The 20,820-nt window shown below is 36.5% G+C and overlaps 1 protein-coding gene across 1 annotated transcript in view; it reads left to right on the top strand.

The window, feature by feature from the left end:
* Positions 1-20,820, top strand: part of AP3S1 (adaptor related protein complex 3 subunit sigma 1) — a 101,919-nt gene that overhangs the window by 24,520 nt on the left and 56,579 nt on the right. The window contains exons 2-3 of the mRNA XM_004376975.2: positions 5,399-5,490; positions 8,982-9,093. Coding sequence (XP_004377032.1) covers positions 5,399-5,490; positions 8,982-9,093 — 204 coding nt within the window. The remainder of the gene's footprint in view (positions 1-5,398; positions 5,491-8,981; positions 9,094-20,820) is intronic.

Below are 20,820 nucleotides of genomic sequence, written 5' to 3'. Positions count from 1 at the left end.
CTAGAAGATATCCTTATTTGTGCCCATTCCCAAGAAAAGTGATCCAAGAGAATGCAGAAATTATCAAACAATATCATCAACATCACACGCAAGTAAAATTTTGCTAAAGATCATTCAAAAGCGGTGGTAGCAGTACATCAGCAGAGAACTACCAGAAGTTCAAGCTGGATTCAGAAGAGGATGTAGAATATCATTGCTGACATTAGATGGATCTTGGCTGAAAGCAGAGAATACCAGAAAGATGTTTACAAAGGCCTTCGACTGTGTGGATCATAACAAATTATTGATAACATTGCAAAGAATGGGAAATCTAGAACACTTAATTGTGCTTGTGAGGAACCTGTATGTATACCAAGAGGCCGTTGTTCGAACAGAACAAGGAGATACTGAGTGATTTAAAGTCAGGAAAGGAGTGTGTCAGGGTTGTATCTTTTCACTATACTTATTCAATCTGTATGCTGAGCAAATAATCCAAAATTCTGGACTTTATGAACAAGAACACGGCATCAGGATTGCAGGATGATTCACTAACAACCTGTGATATGCAGATGACACAATCTTGCTTGCTGAAAGTAAAGAGGACTTGAAGCACTTGCTGATGAGGATCAAAGACTATAGCCCTCAGTATGATTTACACCTCAACATAAAGAAGACAAAAATTCTCACAACTGAACCAGTAAGCAACATCATGATAAACGGAGAAAAGATTGAGATTGTCAAGGATTTCATTCTGCTTGGATCCACAATCAATGCCCATGGAAGCAGCAGTCAAGAATTCAAACACCACCTTTCAGCCAAATAACGAACTGGGCCATAAACTAAACAATAACATCCGTGAAGAATGTGCTCCTTAGAACAGTAGACCATACAAGACTGAAAGGACATTTGCCCAAAACCAAAGATGAGAAGACAGGGAGGGATAGGAAAAGTGCACTAATGAAAATGGGGAACCCAGAGAGGAAATGGGGAGAGTGCTGACACATTATGGGGATTGCAATGAAGATCATTAGACAATTTGTATAAGAATAATTTATCGTAAAATTAATTTGCTTTGTAAACTTTCACCTAAAGCACAATAAAATGTCAAAAAAAAAAAAAAAAAGAATCAAACGTCTTTTTGAATTGGGAAAATCTGCTGCAAAAGTCCTCTTTAAAGTGTTAGAAAGTAAAAATGTCACTTTGAGAGCTAAGGTGCACCTGACTTAAGCCATGGTATTTTCAGTTGCCTCATATGCATGCAAAAACTAGGCAATGAATAAGGAAGACTGAAGAAGAGTTGATGCCTTTGAATTATGGTGTTGGTGAAGAATATTGAATATACCATGGACTGCCAGAAGAACAAACAAATCTGTCTTGGAAGAAGTACAGCCAGAATGTTCCTTGGAAGCCGGCAGTGTTGTTGTTGTATGCCATCAAGTTGATTTTGACTCATAGTGACCCCATGTGACAGAGTAAAACTGACTCTTAGGGTTTTCTTGGCTGTAATTGTGGGAGCAGAGTGTCTTTCTCCTGCTTTTCCACTGGGTGAGTTCAAACCGCCGACCTTTCAAATAGCAGCCAAGCATTTAACTGTAGCACCAGGGCTCCTTTAGTAAAAGTTAAACCTACTTTATTGGAAGCTCCAAACTTCTCTTTCTTTCATTCAAATATAGGTTAGTAACCTGAACTGTTGATAACTTTACTTCTCTGCCTTCTTGTTAAACAATGGACTTAGGTGCCTTCAAGTTGCTTCCAGCCAATAGTGACCCTGTGTACAACGGAATGAAACACTGCCCGATCCTGCGCCATTCTCGCAGTCATTGCTATGCTTGAGCCCATTGTTGCAGCCACTGTGTCAGTCCGTCTTATTGAGGATGTTCTTTTTTGCTGACCTTCTACTTTACCAAGCATGGTGTCCTTTGGCAGGGACTAGTCCCTCCTGATAATGTGTCCAAAGTACGATAGATGAAGTCTCACCATCTTTGCTTTCAAGGGGCACTCTGACTGTACTTCTTCCAGGACAGACTTGTTCATTCTTCTGCAGGCCATGGTATATTCAATATTCTTAGCCAACACCATAATTAAAAAAGGCAGCAATTCTTCAGTCTTCCTTATTCATTGTCCAGTTTTTGCATGCATATGAGCCATTGAAAATACTATGATTTATGTCAGGTGCACCTTAGTCCCCAAAGCGACGTCTTTGATTTTTAACACTTCAGAGCAGTCTTTTGAGCAGATATGCCCAATGCAATACATCGTTTGATTTCTTGACTGCTGCTTCCTTGGGCGTTGATTGTGGATCCAAGTAAAATGAAATCCTTGACAACTTCCATCTTTCCTCCATTTATCATGATGTTGCTTATTGGTCTGGTTTGAGAAGTTTTGTCTTCTTTATGTTGACATATAACCCATACTGAAGGCCGAAGTCTTTGATCTTCATCAGTAAGTGCTTCAAGTCCTCTTCACTTTCAGCAAGCAAGGTTGTGTCATCCGCATATCACAGGTTGTTAATGAGTCTTCCTCCAATCCTGATGCTGTGATCTTGTTCATATAGTCCAAATTTTTGGATTGTTTGCTCAGCATACAGATTGAATAAGTATAGTGAAAGGATACAACCGTGACACACACCTTTCCTGACTCAAATCCATGTAGGATCCCCCTGTTCTTTTTGAATGACCGCCTCTTGATCTGTGTGCAGGTTCCTCATGAGTACAATTAAGTGTTCTGAAATTCCTGTTCTTTGCAGTGTTATCCATAATTGTTATGATAATTGTTATGATCCACACACTCCAGTTATGATCCACACACTCTCTGCTTTCATCAAGTTCCGTCTGACATTAGCAATGATATTCTTCATTCCATGTCCTCTTCTGAATCCAACTTCAACTTCTGGCAGTTCTCTATCTATGTACTGCTGCAACCGCTTTTGAATGATCTTCAGCAAAATTTTACTTGCATGTAATATTAATGATATTGTTTGATAATTTCTACATTCTGTTGGATCACCTTTGTTTGGAATGGGCACCAACATGAATCTCTTCCAGTTGGCTGGCCAGGAAGCTGTTTTCCAAATTTCTTGACATAGACAAGTGAACACCTCCAGCACTGTGCCCTTTTGTTGAAACGTCTCAATTGATATTCCGTCAGTGTCTGGAGCTTTGTTTTTCATCATTCCCTTCGATGCAGCTTGGACTTCTTCCTTCAGTACCATCGGTTCTTGATCATATGCTACCTCCTGAAACAGTTGAACATCGACCAGTTCCTTTTGTTACAGTGACTCTGTGTATTCCTTCCATCTTCTTTTGATGTTGCCTGCATCATTTAATATTTTCCCTGTACAATCCTTCAATATTGCAAATCGAGGCTTGAATTTTTTCTTCAGTTCTTTAAGCTTGAGATGTGCCAAGTGTGTTCTTCCCTTTTGGTTTTCTGACTCCATGTCTTTGCACATTTCTTTATAATACTTTACTTTGTTTTCTCGAGCCGCCCTTTGAAATCTTCTGTTCAGTTCTTTTCCTTCATCATTTCTTTGTTCACTGTAGCTACTCTAAGTTCAAGAGCAAGTTTCAGAGTCTCTTCTGTTATCCATTTTGTTTTATCTTTCTTTCCTGTCTTTTTAATGACCTTTTGCTTTCTTCATGTATAATGTCCTTGATGTCATCCCACAGCTCGTCTGATCTTTGGTCATTAGTGTTCAGTGCACGAAATCTATTCTTGAGGTTGTCTGTAAATTCAGGTGTGATATGCTCAAGGTTGTTATTTTGGCTCTTCTGGACTTGTTCTAATTTTCTTCAGCTTTAACTTGAACTTGCATATTAGCAACTGATTGTCTTTTCCACAGTCAGCCCCTGGCCATGTTCTGACTGATGATATTGAGCTTTTCCATTGTCTCTTTCTACAGATGTATTCAGTTTGATTCCTGTGTATTCTATCTGGTGAGGTCCATGTGTATAGTTGCCATTCATGTTGTTGAAAAAAGGTATTTGCAATGAATAAGCTGTTGGTCTTGCAAAATTCTGTCACGTGATCAGTGGTGTCCTTTCTGTCACCAAGGCCATATTTTCCAACTATGGTTCCTTCTTTGTTTCCAACTTTCACATTCTAGTCACCAATAATTATCCGTGCATCTTGATTGCATGTTTGGTCATCTGCAGAAGTAGGTAAAAATCTTCAATTTCCTCATCTTTGGCTTTAGTGGTTGGTATGTAAATCTGAATAATAGTCATATTAACTGGTCTTCCTTGTATAGGTGTATGGATATTATCATATCAATGACAGACTTGTACTTCAGAATGGATCTTGAAATGTTGATTTTTATGATGAATACAATGCCATTCCTTTTCAATTGGTCATTCCCCACATAGTAAATTATATGTTTTTCCTTTTCAAAATGGCCAAATATCAGTCCATTTCAGCTCTCTGATGCCTAGAATATTGATCTTTATGCAGTCAGTTTAACTTTTGACGACTTCCAATTTTTCTGTATTCATACTTCACACACCCATGTTCCGATTATTAATGTATGTTCGCAGCTGTTTCGTCTCTTTTTGAATTGTGCCACCTCAACAAATGAAGCTCCCGAAAGCTTGACTCCATCCATGTCATTAATGCAACTCTACTTTGAGGAGGCAGCTCTTCCCCAGTCTGTTGAGTGCCTTCCAACTTGAGAGGCTCATCTTTCGGCACTATACCAGTGTTCCGCTGGTATTCATAAGGTTTTCACTGGCCAGTTTTTTCAGAAGTAGATTGCCACGTCCTTATTCCTAGTCTGTCTTAGTCTGGAAACTCTGTAAAACCTGTCCACCACGGGTGACCCTACTGGTATTTGAAATACCAATGGCATAATTTGCAGCATCACAGCAACAAGAAAGCCACCACAGTATGACAACCTGTCAGACGCATGGGAGGACTTTGATTAGGTAATATCTGATGTCCTTCTTGGAGCCCTGGTGGCGCAGGAGTTAATTATTCAGCTGCTCACCAAAAAGTCAGCCATTGAATTCTCCATCCGCTCCTTGGAAACCCTATGAGGCAGTTCTACTTTGTCTTATAGGGTCGCTATGGGTGGGAATCGACCTGATGGCAATGGGTTAATATCCATTTTGCTAGATCTTATAATTCATCTCTTCAATATTTTTCTTCATGGTTTTTTGAAACTTAGAAGAAAGGTAGTTTTATTGTAGTGGTAAATTAAAGTTTTTTTTTTTTTTTTTTTCTTTTATCAAAAAATGTTAGGTTTTTTTTTTTGTAAGGTGTGATTTATTCAAGTATATTTTAATGTTATCTAAATTATTTCTCAAAGACTCCTCTCTTAGATGAATTTCTGGACTGATATTGCTACTTTGTATTTTTAAAAATTTTAAGTGCTGTTAAACCTGTTAACCGAATCCTAATGTATATGAATTATTCTTTTTCTCAGAGTGAAGATACACAACAACAAATCATCAGGGAGACATTCCATTTGGTTTCTAAGAGAGATGAAAATGTTTGTAATTTCCTAGAAGGAGGACTGTAAGTAAAGCAATTCATAGATGTTTCTAATCTTTGACTATATCATTAAAATCTGTACTATTTAATCAATTTGTAGTAAAAGTGTCCTAATTTTGATTATTTGGAATAGATCAGTTAATTAACTACTACCTATGTTAGTTATGGAGCCCTGGTGACACAGTGGTTAGGAGCTTGGCTGGTAGCCAAAGGTTGGCAGTTTGAATCCACCAGCTACTCCTTGGAAACCCTATAGGACAGTTCTACTCTGTCCTATCATGTCACTGTGAGTCGGAATTGACTTCACAGCAGTGGGTTTGGCTTTTGGTTTTTATGTTAGTTATAAATCTAACTTAAAGAATTTTTTTTTTTATGATATACGATCTTTTTTTAGTTTTTCTTTTTAAAGTTTCGGTAAGGGCATTTTATATAAAGGGTAATATATTCATATGATAAAAATTAAAATATTACAGGGAAGTATAAAATAAGTCTCCCTTTCCCAATCAGTCCTTCTTCCTAGTTTCTTGTGTTTCCTTCTAGAAAATTAACTTTGCATTGACTCATATAAAAGTATAGTGTTAAAATTTTTTTGCTTTTGAGATCACACTATATATATGGTTTGCATGTTGCTTGTTTTCACTTAATATTTTTTTACATATAAGCACAGTAGAGCAACCTCATTCTTTTTAATGACTACAGTGTGTGCCTTAGGCCTAATGTACCTGTTCATAAAATATCATATCATATGCTGTTCAAATCATATATCATCTCTTCCTCTCTCTCTCTCTCTCTCTCTCTCTCTCTCTGTGTGTGTGTGTGTATAAAGAGAGAAATCAGAATTCAGCTAATAGATTTGTCTATTTTTAAAATAAATAAATAAGAATCACTTATAATTATCTTGCCATCTATTATAAATACTTTAAAATGAATCGCTACCTTGAAATCAACTTACTCTCCAATAGTTGAATAAATTTCATCTCCCATGCTTATGTAATTAATATTCTTAATAAGATATTTTCTCACAGGCAGTTTCAAAACCATGCTGATCCCCATTATGAGTAAATCACAGGTTAGAGAAACCTAGACTTTTCTGTATTTTAATGGGTATGATACATATAATGCATAATAGTTCAGTTCACAGAATTTATTGTCTGACCATGGATTACTTTTTATCATGTAGGAAGTTTAATTTCTTAAAAGGTTATGTAATGTTGCTCTTGAAACGTATAGATAAATTTATACTTTGTAAATTTTGCTGTTTACTCAAGGTGTCCCTTTTAATAGTTGAGACAAGTGCACCTGCTTTCTGTTTTATATCTAATTGTACTTACTTGTCTTATACTTCTGTGGGAGTTTAGTCATCTTCATCCTAGTCTCTTGATCTCTTATCTCACAGGAAAGTTGTCACCCAGCACAGTACACTATATGTAGTAAACATGCAAGAACCTGATTGATCTAACTAGGGCACTGTTTGTGCTAGAAATTATGTCTGGAATTTGTGATATTCATTTCTCCAACCTTATAAAAAGTAGAAAGCAAATGTTTTCAGAATCTGGTCCAGTTCTAGTTTTATTACTAACAAGCTCGTTTCCTTGGTCAGGTCACTTAAGTTCTTGGGTTTCAGTTTTCTGTTTAAAATGAAAGTTTCGAGCTAAGAGAATTTCTGAAATTCTATGGTTTTATGTGGTGTATTACATTCCATAGTGAGCCCTGGTGGCACAGTGGTTAAGTGTTTGGCTGCTAACCAAAAGATCAGAGGTTCAAAGCCACCAGCTGCTCCTTGGAAGAAAGATGAGGCAGTCTGCTTCCGTAAGGTTTACGCCTAGGAAGCCCTGTGGGGCAGTTCTACCCTGTCCTACAGGGTCACTATGAGTCAGAATCGACTCGATGGCAATAGGTTTGTTTTTTTTTTTTAGGTTTATTATGTTCCATACAAGAATTCATATCAGTATTTATCATCAGTATTTACTGTAGTTTAAAGATGAAATTGTATTTTTAAAGGCAAAATATTTATTAGCCATATTAATATCTTTGCTTTCTTATTAATAGTTATCTTGAAACTTAAAGTTTTCAAAAGTTTTGTCCTTTTAAAACAAAGCAAAACAAAAATTTTAAGATAATTATTAGATTGAGGATGAATCAAAGCCTGTTACGTTCTTTTTGTCTCTTAAGGGAGCAATTGAAATCATAGTCTATAAATATAATACCAGAGAATCTTTAAAGTACATGTACATATTTTTTAATTAAGTATCCTTTTACAGAGGCAATTATCTAGCATAGTAAACCAAAAAACCAAACCAAACCAGTTGTCATTGAGTCGATTGCAACTCATAGCGACCCTGTAGGATTTTTAAATTATTGTCAAAGATCATTTCCACTTTTGCTGTTTGAGGACATAAAAGTAGTGTATGTTTAGAGAAGTTGTTTGATTTCAACAGCTTATAAGTTTAGTGTTATTTTTACTGAGCAAGAAATAGATGCTGTTTTACTCTGGCCTACTTGAATGTTCAGTTAGCTTTGATTATATTTAGCCTTGATTTTTAAATTGTTAGTGTTAAAGGGTCATTTGAGAATATGAGTTAATTATTATGAACTTAACTATGAAATTGCTGAAATATGTTTAGAAAAATATAAAATGTTTGGAATGGTTCCCAGATTATGATTTAAAAAATTCTGAAATTCTAATCAATATAAATAAAAATATTTGATGAAAGAATTGAGTATCTCGATTCAGTTTTCTTGCACTTACATTCCAAAACAAAATGTATTTTTGGAGGACATCTTGATGATAAATCTATCTAAAATGTAAGAAATATCGTTCTTTTTTTTTTCCTAGTTTATAATGAGTCTTAAGCTGTGTAACTTACTGTGACCTGTAGAGTAAAATCTAGTAGGCACTTACAGATGCCCTGTGATCTGATTTCTGCCTGCTTCTTTGCACTCAGTGTTGACTATTCTTTCCTTGTACACTGACTAGCCTTCTTCTGTTCCTTGAACATACATACTTTGTTCTTGATGAAATGACCTTTTTATTAGTTGCTACCTTTACCTGAAATGTTCTTCTCCAAGTATTTTCATGTCCAACTTCTTATTATATGTCAGCCTAAATGTCACTTTTTTTATTATTACCTGGTCTGAAGTAGCAAATCCATCAATACGGCATCATCCTATTTTGATTTTCTATGTAACATCTTCTACTATTTGATAATTTTCTTATTTATTTGTTTATTTCTCCCACTGTCAGTGCCTGGCACATAGTAGATACTCAGTAAATATTTTAATAAATGAATGAACTATAGTTACACACCAGCTTCTTTTACTTGACATTTCTGAAGAAAACAGGCATCTAAATTTATTCAGTCTCTGAAATAAGTTCACTTGAATACTTGTGCCATTAAATGTTAACTTTCATTTTACAAAACGTTTTTAAACAAGTTATCAAGTTGCTTGAGCTAATGAAAATGTTTTGCATTTTGTTCCCTATAACATTCCAGTTGTTTTGTTTTGTCATTTAGGTTAATAGGAGGATCTGACAACAAACTGATTTATAGACATTACGCAACATTATATTTTGTCTTCTGTGTGGATTCTTCAGAAAGTGAACTTGGCATTTTAGATCTAATTCAAGTAAGTTAACACATGCGTCTTACTTTCTTAAATAACAGTTTTGGCATTCTTATTTAAAACACTTGTATGTTCTCAATTTTCTAAAATGACTTTTTTTTTTTTGGTAAGAAATAAAGTGTTCCATAGTAGATATTGGGTGGGTGAAAGAAGAATGAGGGGTGGAGAAATAAGTAGACTAATTTAATTGGGTTAAGACTAATCACAACTCATTGCATCCTACCCTTTCCTGTTTGTGTAAGTCCAAGAAGCCCAAGGCTAGTGAGTCTCTAACCATGTGTGGCTCTGCATACCACAACCCAAATGACCCCTAAACCTACCTCTCCTTGCTCCTGAAAATCTTTCATAATGTCCCTGGGACTCAAGGTCAATCATCAGTAAACTCCTCTTTATCTTCAACCTCTTCTGTTAATTTTTACCTTTACCTTTTTTGTTCTAACTTAAATCTGGCTTCCCTAGTCACACTACCTGCAACCCTCTCAAGTGGTAGCCATTTTGTCTCCTACTTCCCTTACACCGTTGCACCTGGAGGTGTTCTCTTTGCTTCTCATTGCTACTTCCAGACCATTTTCTTTTCTAAAACTCCTCCAACTTTGACTCTCACGTTATAAACTACACTGTCTTCCACCCATCCTGTTGCAGTCATTTCTCATCCTCACCTCCCATTCATTGAAGATTATGTCAAGGACTTGTCAAGGGTATGAGACTTTACTCTACCTTGAAAGCTAACAGATTAACCTGCCACAGTTTCATGGAGGCTGGCAGAGGACATGAGACTCCTTGGGCAGAGACAGAGGACTTTATTACTAACAACGGAAGCAATAGCTAGAGTAAAAGCGTTTGCTTGTGCTGGTTCCCCAAGTCACAGTTCCCAACAGGTGATGTGAAGTGGGCCAAGTGATACTTGCATACATAGTGGGTTGAGTTACAGGAGAGGAACTTCAGACTTAGGGACCTGGAATCTTTTATAATGGGCACTAAACATATCTGTCTTTTGTCCCAGAAGACGCAATCTCTTTCTTTCAAGGTGTAGGTAAACCTACCATTTGTTCCAGAGGGAAGGACTCTATTTTCCAAGGCTGTTTGCTATACAAATAACCTTGAAAATATAGTTCAGAACACAAGTAGTCAGTGCCTTTGCTTACAATATGTACAGAAATGCCATACACATGGAGAATTGTCTCCTAACAGATTTTAGTTCCTAGTTCAGTAACTTTCACTCAGACACTACTTGTGTTGTAATTCTTGCTGATTTAAATATTCATATGGATAATTCTTTCAATACCCTGGTGTCTTCAAACCTGTGACTTCTCTTCTCCAATGAATTTGTCCTCTACCTCACCTCAGTGCTTATTTCTAGACCATGTTGTTGTTCAAACTGCAGCCCCTCCATCATCTCAATTTCACATAGTCCACTCTCTGTCTACCATGTCTTAAATTTTAATATCATTATTTCTATTGCTGCAACAATTCTTCAAGCCTTTTTGGGATCCTCAGTCTTTTCTCACTGTCCCTGACCCTCCTGATATCTTGCTTCACTTAAATTCCATGGTCAATCATTATTACTGTAATTTTTTAGACACTTAGCTCCTTGCCTGGATTGTTGCAATAGTTTCCTGACTGGTCTACCTGTTCCCACTGTTGACTCCCATTTCATCTTTTTTCAGTGCAACAGCCAGCATGTTACAATTGACATATATCAGATCTTGCTCTCTTCCATTCTAAACCCTCTGATGGCTTCCCTTTTTACTCAGAGTAAAAGCTGAGTTTCTTATTACCCAAGAGGCCTCATAAGGTATAAGTCACCTCTCTACACCCCGTTATTTAACTTCATCTTCTACCCCTTTTCCCTTTGCTGCAGCCACACTGGCCTTGATGTTCCTCAAATATGCAAGGCATGCTTCTACCTCAGAGCCTTTGTGCTTGCTGATCTTTGCACCTAGAATGTTCTTTTGTTAGATATTTGCATAGCTATCTTCATCATTCTTTCAGGTCTTGACCAAGATGTTGTCTTCTCAATATGATATTCCCTGGCCATTCTTTCTAAAAATCCTCCCTCTGTTTGATGTTTCCCAGCACCTTTCCTGTTCTATTAGCACCTATTACCATCAAATATATATTTGACTTACTTTATCTTGTATATTGTTATTTACCCTCACTAGAATATAAGCTGAGGGCATTGGTGGTTCAGTGGTAGAATTCCCATTTTGCCCATGGGAGACCTGAGTTTGATTCCTGGCCAGTGCGTGTCAAGCACAGCCACCACCTGTCTGTCAGCAGAGACTTGTGTGTTACTGTGATGCTGAACAAGTTTCAGCAGAGCTTTCAGCCGAAGGCTAGGAAGAAAGGCCTGGTGATATACTTCTGAAAATCAGCCATTGAAAACCCTATGGATCACAATAATCCAATCCTGTTGTACATGGGATGTCCGTGAGTTGGGGCCAACTCGATGACGGGTAACAACACCACCACCAACAGGTTATAAGCTTGATAAGGGCTAGTATTTTTGTTTATTTTGTTTACTGATTTATTTCTAGTGGCCAAAATGAGACCTGGCACATAATGCATTCTCAACAGGTAATTGTTAGATGAATTAGTATATTTAATGCACAATTACTAGCATTCTGTATAAAATAACTTTGATAGCAAAGCCCAGATGTTAATTAGAAGGAGGAGAAAGTTAGCTAGAAAGATAAAATATAGTAGTTGTTACATGCTGGTAATTTTTTTTTTTTTTTTTAATCTCGGTGTGTGTTACATTGCTGTTTCATTTGTGAGAACCATTAAGCTCTATATGTACTTGTAATTTTTGTACTTTCTTGTATGTCATACTTCAGTAAAAAGTAAAAAAATTAACTTTTCCACAGTAAAAATATAGTTGCTATAAATAATTTTATTGGGTTAAGAGTATCATGAGAAAATACTCTGGACTTATGTTTTCTTCCTCTTTCTTGATCCTGGACAGTGCAAAAATATAGGGCCATGGCATAGGTAAGTTGTAGATTGGAGAAAGCTGCATGCAAAAAAGGAAGTCTTCTTTGCCAAGCAAGTTTCATATTTTTGAAAGCAGGAAGGAGACATGGTTTGAGCTGTATTTAGAGTTATAGAATAAATGTGAAATTAGCCAAAGCAGAAAGGTTTGGTAATAAATTCTGAGGCCCAAAGCTTAAAAATAACAAAAATGACTAAATTAAGGGTTTAAATGTTATGGATTGAACTGTTTCCCCCTAAAATATGTGGTGTAAATCCTAATACCTACACCTGTTTTTATAATCCCATTTGGGAAAGGGTTTTCTTTGTTAAGTTAATGAGATAGTATTAGTGTAGGGTATGTCTTAAGTCAGTCTCTTCTGAGACATAAAAGAACAGTTTAAGCAAGAATTAAGCAAGCAGAGATGGGGGAAGATAGATGGCAAGCCCTATGAAGATCTCTGAGGAATAGAAGCTCAAAAGAGACAAGGACCTTCCTCAAGAGCCAACAAAGAGAGAGAGAAAGCCACCTCCTAGAGCCAGCAGGACCCTGAATTTGCACTTTTAGCCTTCTAAACTGTGAGAAAATAAATTTGTTTGTTAACGCCATCCACTTGTGGCATTTCTATTATAGCAGCACTAGACAACTAAGACAGATGCTAAAAACTGTTAATAAACAAACAAACAAAAAGAGAGACAGAGAAATGTGATAAGTGAAGCTATTAGTATGCCAGATTACTCTTAAATCCATAATTCTTAAACTGGGTTATGAGGAGGAGCTATATATCAAAAAGATACAGGAATCCTCCAGCAATCATGGCCAACAGTCCTGGTGGTGCAATGGTTAAACTCTAGGCTGCTGACCGAAAGGTCGGTGATTTGAACCCACGAGCGGCTCCACAGGAGAAAAGACCTCGTGATCTGCTCCTGTAAAGATTAAAGCCTAGGAAACCCTATGGAACAGTTCTACTCTGTTGCATAGGGGCACTATGAGTTGGAATCAACTCAGTGGCACACGACATTATATGTGTGTGTGTGTGTGTGTGTGTGTGTGTGTGTGTGTGTGTGTGTGTGTGTGTGTATGCCTGTATATATATATGTTTAAGATTGGTGGTGGTCCATGTTCATGGATTGGAAGACTTAATATTAAGATGTCAGTACTACCCACAGTGAGCTGTAGATTCTTCCCATTCCTGATGATCAAAATTCCAACAGCCTTCTTTACAGAAATGGAAAAACCAATTCTCAACTTTATATGGAATGGCAAAAGGCCCTGAATAGCTAAAGTGATGCTGAAAGAGAAGAACAAAGTAGGAGGACTCACACTTCCTGATTTTTTAGCATATTATACAGCCACACTAATCGAAACAGTCCTACTGGTATAACAGTAGACACACAGACCAATACAATAGAATCGAGAGTCCAGAAATAAACCTGCACATTCATGGTCGACTGATTTTTGACAAGGGCGCTAAGTCCATTCGATGGGGAAAGAAAAGTCTCTTCAGTAAGTGGTGTTGGGCAAATTGCATTTCCCCATACAGAAAAATGAATCAGGATCCATGCCTCATACCAGACAAAAAAACGAATCACAAATGTGCAACCTAAAACCATAAAATTTTTAGAAGCAAATGCAGGGGCAGCACTGTCGGGCCTAGCTTTTGACAAAGGATTATCTAATATGATAACAAAAGCACAGACAGCAAAAGACAAAATAAATAAATGGGACTTCATAAAAATTAAAAACTTTTGTTCATCAAAAGACTTCAGCAGTAGAAGTGAAAAGACAAGCCACCAACTGGGAAAATTATCTTTGGACACCATATATCTGATAAGAATCTGATACATATAAATATATGTAAAACTTGGACATACTTAATGATAGACAAATAATCCAGTCATAAAATGAGCAACGGGCTCAAGTAGACATTTCACCAGAGAGGACATTCAGATGGCCACCAAACATGGAAAGATGTTCAGTGTCATTAGCCATCAGAGAGATCCAAATCAAAGCCACAGTAAGATATCATTTCACTCCCACTAGGATGGCTATAGGGTTGGTATGAGTCAGATTTGACTCAACAGGAACAGGTTTGTTTTTTTTTTAGGATGGCTAAGATTTAAAAAAAAACAAACAGAAAATAACAAATGTTGGCAAGGATGTGAGGAAATTGGAACCTTCATCCATTGCTGGTGGGAATGCAAAATGGTATAGCTGTTGTGGAAAACTGGTAGTTCTGCAAAAAACTAACAACAGAACTACCGTACAACCTAGTGATCCCAGTCCTAGATATACCATATTTTTATGCAAATAATGCTTGCCCTCTGTGTTTGTTTGCGAACTATGCCCTCCCCACACAAGGTATTTTTGTACGTGCGCTATGCTAAATTTTTTTTTCATAGGAACATGTAAAAAAAAAAAAATTGGCATAGCAGCACTTACAAAAATAACCTCACATGAGGAGGGCACAGTTGGCAAACAGAAGGCACGCATTATTTGCATAAAAATAGGTGTACCCAGAAGACTTAAAAGCAGAAACTCAAAAAGATAGTTGTACACCAGTGTTCATTGCAACACTGTTCACAATAGCCAAAAGGCAGAAACAGCCTAGATGCCTGCCAGTGGATGAACGGATAAACAAGATGTGATACATGCATACAATGGAGTACTCAGCCAGAAAGAAAAATGAAATCTTGATACATACTGCAATATGGATGAAGTTTGAAGACATTATGCTGAGTGAAATAAGTTGGTCACGAAAGGGTAAATATTCTATGACCTCGCCTATATAAAAAGACAAGAACAGGCAACTGTATAAAGACCAAAGTTTATTTTTTATTTTTATTTTATTGTACTTTAAGTGAAAGTTTACAATTCAGGTTAGTCTCTCATACAAAAATTTATACGTACCTTGTTATGTGACCCTAATTGCTCTCCCTATACTGTGACAGCACCTTCCTCCTTTCCACCCCTGATTTCCCATGTCCATTCAACCAGCTCCGAACCCTCTCTGCTTTCTCATCTCACCTCTGGACAGGAGCTGACCATTTAGTCTCATGTGTATACTTGAGCTAAGAAGCACACTCTTCACAAGTATCATTTTATGTCCCATAGTCCAGTCTAATGTTTGTCTAAAGAGTTGGCCTCAGGAATGGTTTTAGTTTTGGGTTAACAGAGAGTCCGGAGGCCATGCTTTCTGAGGTTCCTCCAGTCTCAGACCATTAAGTCTGGTCTTTTTATTAGAATTTGAGTTCTGTACCCCACTTTTGTCCTGCTCCATCAGGGACTCTCTGTTGTATTCCCTGTCAGAGAGGTCATTGGTGGTAGCCGGGCACCATCTAGTTCTGAGACCAAAGTTTATTAGTGGCTGCCAGAGGTGGGAGGAAAGGGGAGGGGGGTATTGCTTGTGGAGTACTGAATTTTGGTTTACAGTGATAGAAAATAACGTTGATTAAGGGTAGGGTTGCAAGCTGGTTAATGTAATTGCTGTCAATAAGTTGTACACCTATAAAAAGTTGAGTTGGCAGAAGTGTGATACATATATGTATAAGAATTACAAAAATAATAAGAGTAGCTTCTGAGGCTGGTTATGTACAGCCAACACCTGACAGGATTTGGTTCCTTGGTTTGGAGGTTTAGGGTCTTGTTTTCTTGGGACATCCCAGTTAATTGGCCTAATAACATGTTTAGTGCTTCTCTTCTACATCCTAGGTTGTTGTGTAGTGCCTGGGGTATTAAAAGCTTGCAAGCAGCCATCCAAGGCACAATTCGTCTCTCTTCACCTGGACCAACAGAAGAAAGAGAGTCAGGAATAGGAGGAGAAAATGAAATGCATGGCTAATTGCCTCCATGAACAACTGCTTTGTTTGCCATGAGACCAGAAGAGAACTAGATGGTGCCTGGCTACCATTACTGAACATTTTGATCAAAGATTCTATAGAAGAATCCTGATGAAAAGTGGGAAAATGCATAATAGAATTTCATATTCTCATGGAATCCAGCATTTCTGGAGCCATGGAAGCTGGATAAATCCCTGAAACTATTGCCCAAAAATACCCCTGAAATCTTCTTAAAGCCAAACAGTAGTTTAGCTTATCAGTAAAGAATATCTGCCTTGGGCTTTATTCTCTTTTAAGATCTATCTATCTGGGATCAAACTGATAACAGCAGCTCAAAAGATTAGAAAGGAAACTTAGGAGGTAGTGAGTTTGTGGTAATGAGGGAGGAACAGCTCAGAAAAGGAGAGTGAGAATGGTTGCCCAACATGAAGAACATAATTACTGTCACTGAATTGTACATGTAGAATTGTTGAACTGGTGTATGTTCGGCTATGTATATTCTCAACAATAACAACAAAAATTATAAAAGATTGATGGTGGTTAGGAGATTACACTTTAAGATTAATATATATATATTATAAGGCAGAATATCTCTTTTTCACGTTTAAAGCCCTAAGAGGAGACTTCAAAGAAATTTAGAGCTTAGGTGAATAGGCTCCAAGATCCCCTGGATATGTGTTTGCTTTCCTCCTAGGAACTATTTGAGAAGCACTGCTAGATTTTTTTTTGTTTATCCCGAAGACTTTTCTAGTAAAGGAGAAAAAGCCATATAGATTGGTAACAGTAAAGGGTTGATTAGAACTGTATATCACACTGCTTTTTAACTTTGTTCATTATTACATTCCTTCGTTTATCCCATACAGAGAGTAGTTAATTCATTATATTATTATTTCAAGGAAGCTTTGTGTTTTTATAGAAAAAGATTTTTTAAATGTGGAACTGTGCTTTCTATTTCTCTCAGTTATCCATGACTGAAGAGAGTGAAACTGGTACACATAACATACTGCATTCCAAGACACACCATTTATTTTTTTATTTTCCTGAACTATTTAACAGAGTTATAAAAGGAAAAACAGGAGAAAGTAATCTATTTTAAATTCAGTTATATTTTATTGAAGAGAAATATTGCAATAAGAAAGATAAACACAAATGTGAATTTTCCTAGAGGTAAATCGGAAGTATTTTGCACTTATTCCCTGACATCATCATTGATGTTGTGGTTGACCTTAATGGTTATCATAGGACAGTTGTTCCATCTCAGAATAGAATTAGATGGGGAGTTGTCAAAGAACAAATATCCTGCATCATTATCTGAAGTAAATTCTATTATGTGTTCATGGAAAGTGAAACTATTTGTTGTGTTTTGCAAAATATTTTTACCATTAATTTTCAATATTAATTTGTTTTGATATTAGATAAGATAAAGAAAAGATGATTTCAGGAGAATCATGTTGTTCCGTTACTAAAGAAACCCTTTAGAGTTTTTACATGCTAATCTATCATGTCACCAAAAAAAAAAAAAAGAAAGAAAAGTTCTGTAATTTACCTTATAGGTAGTAACTGCCACTACGAACATGCTGGAAGTTCTGTAGTTGCTAGCTTTGTCCTGAAATTACCACAGATCATTCAAGACCTAGAAGGGAGTGGTGAGCATGCACGTGTCAGTCAGTTTAAAAACATTGATTAAATGAACAGAGAAAAAGGAAGTGAATAGCTTATTGCTTCTGCTTCTGTTGCATGAAACAGCTGTTCAAAGCTTATTTAGAACTGATTTCCTTGATTTGTCCAATCTCTAGTTTTGAGAAAGGCAACTTTAGTAAAAAGTGAAAGAATATTATAAACCAAGGAGTTTAGACCAAAACCTCTTAACTTCACATATTCTTTAGAGAACAAATTAAGAAAACAAAGCATCAACATATAATTACTAAATGTGTTTAATTTTGATTTTTAAGTGTTGAAAATGAAACCATTCAGATGATAGTTGGAAGCACATATTTTATGCAGTGATTTAGTGTTTTTTAGATATGCATATGTTATCTCAGATTTAACCATATATCTCATGTAAAATGTGGGAGAAAGCATTATTAGTAATTTCATATTAAATTTAGATCAGTATGTCACCAAATTGAATAATTAGCTTCTTCTTTTTTTAAATTCTAACTTGGAAAAACATTCCTTTTTTGTTTCTAATATGTACTATTTTTAGTGTAATATTGACTGCTGCTGTATAAGCGAATTTTAGAGTTAATAGAAACCTTTTTTAAAACTCCTTTCTGTTGTAAGATATCTTTATTAGAACTATTAAAATATTTACAGAGTGAGAGTAGAAGTTCATTAAATATTAATGTTGGGTTGTTTGAGTTATTTATAAGCAGTTGTGTTGCCCTCAATTAGTTTATTATGCCCAGCTGATACTGGAAGCATAAAAGTTCACTGTATAATTTTGAATTCTTGTTACAGTTTTCTGTACCCCACGTAACAATTGTAGCAGCATCAGTCTTGCTCAGTTGTAGTTAGGAAAAAATTGAGAACTAACGGCTAAATTTTTCTTGAGATTTCAAAAGATATGTTTCGACCATGGTGTTAGAATGCGTATTTAAATTAGAACTCCATGTATACAAACTTTGTTATTACTATGATACTGAGTATTAGACTAGTTTTTGTGAAATTATTTTACTTATGGCTGCTAATGCTAATTTAGTATGATACTCAGCAAGCAGCATCATAATGCTTGCTTAGTATGTTTATATATGTTGAATTTTAATCTTTAATTTAGTCTTTGTAGACCTTGAATTTTTTTACCTATGAAGTATACATAACTGTTTTGACATACTACTTACAGACCTCATGAGATTGTTAGAAAGATGAGTGAATTAAAATAATCTGGAAGGGATTAAAACCATTCAGGTTCTGCCATGTACTAGCTGTAATGCTTTGGGCAAGTTATTTAACCTCTGTGATCCTAACTTTCCTCATCTGAAAAATGAGGGAAATAATGATACCAACTCCAGAATAGGTGTGAACATTAAAAAAGATAGTACACATAAATCTAGGGCTCAGTGGCTGTCACTGATTTTTAGGTAACATTAACATTTTCATTAAAGCATGTAATTCTAAGAAAGGCATATAATGTATTGTTTCATTAGAGTTTGATGAAGTCCTTTTATCTTTCTCACTTTCTCATTTTTAGAAGCATTTATGACTTTTTATTCTGTATGTTATGTGATAATTTAGGATGAATTCTTCATGGTGACTCGGTTATGTGATAAGAAATAGACTTAATTTGGGAAACTTGTAAGTCAAGAACACTTAAGAAAGATCTCTCAATCTTCTCATTATCACATAGCAAAGTATTGGAGGCAGCTGCTACTAAACACAGCATGGATCTGTGTGCCAATACAACCCACCCCCCATCATTGTTCTCTTTTATTATGAAGGCAGGTTTAAAAGCACTCGTGTCAGTGGGGTGACAAATATGCTTTTAAATGTTGTGCTGTCTAAGTTTAGGAGGCACCTGTTTTTAAGAATTGTCAAGGAAAACCAGCTGCCCAGCACTTGGGAACTCTGGGAAGTTGCAGCACCCCTGTTGTGGGGAAAATAAGCCCCTGGTTCTGTAGAGAGGAGCCTGGTGGCACAGTGGCTAAGTGCTCAGCTGCTAACTGAAAGGTTGGCAGTTTGAAGTCACCAGTCGCTCTATGGGAGAAAGATGTGGTAGTCTGCTTCTGTAAAGATTTATAGCCTTGGAAACCCTATGGGGCAGTTCTACTCTGTCCTGTAGGGTCGCTAGAGTTGGAATTGACCTGATGGCAAAGGGTTAACAGGTTCCATGGAAGGATAAGTTCTGGTGTATTCGCTTCTGCTGGAGAAAGAAGGAGCCCTGACCTGCCTGGCTTATTTTCCAGGCAACCCAGAGTGAACATCTGGGGTCATTTTCAGAAAATCCTGTTGCTACACCATATTATGATATATTAAAACTTTCCATTTTAATAAGATTTGTTTCTCATATATATGTGGGAAACCAACAAAACATTTCTGTAAACAGTTTGAATCAGAAACTATTAAAGTGGTTCCAAAACCAAGCCAAACCAGTTGCTCTTGAGTCAATTCCGACCCCTGGCAATCCCATGAGGTTATCTGTTTACTTGAGAGGCTTTGGCCTGATCTTGGGATTGATTCTTTCCTAACACACTGATAAGATACTGATAGCAGATGCTTCATAATACAGACAGCATAGCTTTTATAGCCCACCACCCTAGGTTTGTCATATTACCTTCCTTCTACTTCCAGAAGTCTACAGCTGCACTAAGATTTTGGCCAACATCATTCACTGATTAAGTTGGATCTTGCATTTCTTTTGCTTTCTTGAGGTATTCATACGTCTTCCTCTTGGTTCCAAAGACACATTAATAGCATTCCATTTGGTCTGTTATTAATTCTTTTGTTCTCTTTGAATTTTCTGATTTAGGTAGAGGGAATGCGTCTCTTTGTCCCATCTCTCCATTCTGGCTGGTTTATAATTCCTGTAGATTGACTTACGTATATCTCTCATGGATTTGTCTGGTTCTGTGGTCATAGCACTAAAACCATTGAGAATTGACAGAATATGCTTTAAACTGCTAAGAAGGATACAAGATAAACATAAAAAAATCAGTTAGATTCCTATACACCAATAAAGAGCATGATGAAAAAGAAATCAGGAAAACATTATCATTTGTAATAGCCCCTAAAAAAATAAAATACTTAGGAATAAATCTAACCAGGGATGTAAAAGACCTATACAAAGAAACTACAAAACACTACTGCAAGAAACCAAAAGTGATCCACGTAAATGGAGAAACATATCATGCCCGTGGATAGGTGGACTCAGCATTGTGAAAATGACAATTCTATCCAAAGCGATTTACAAATACAACGCAATCC

The sequence above is a fragment of the Trichechus manatus genome, unplaced genomic scaffold (assembly GCF_000243295.1).
Source record: "Trichechus manatus latirostris isolate Lorelei unplaced genomic scaffold, TriManLat1.0 scaffold00047, whole genome shotgun sequence".
NCBI classification, from domain to species: Eukaryota; Metazoa; Chordata; class Mammalia; order Sirenia; family Trichechidae; genus Trichechus; species Trichechus manatus.
This window is presented reverse-complemented; position numbering and strand designations above follow the sequence as displayed.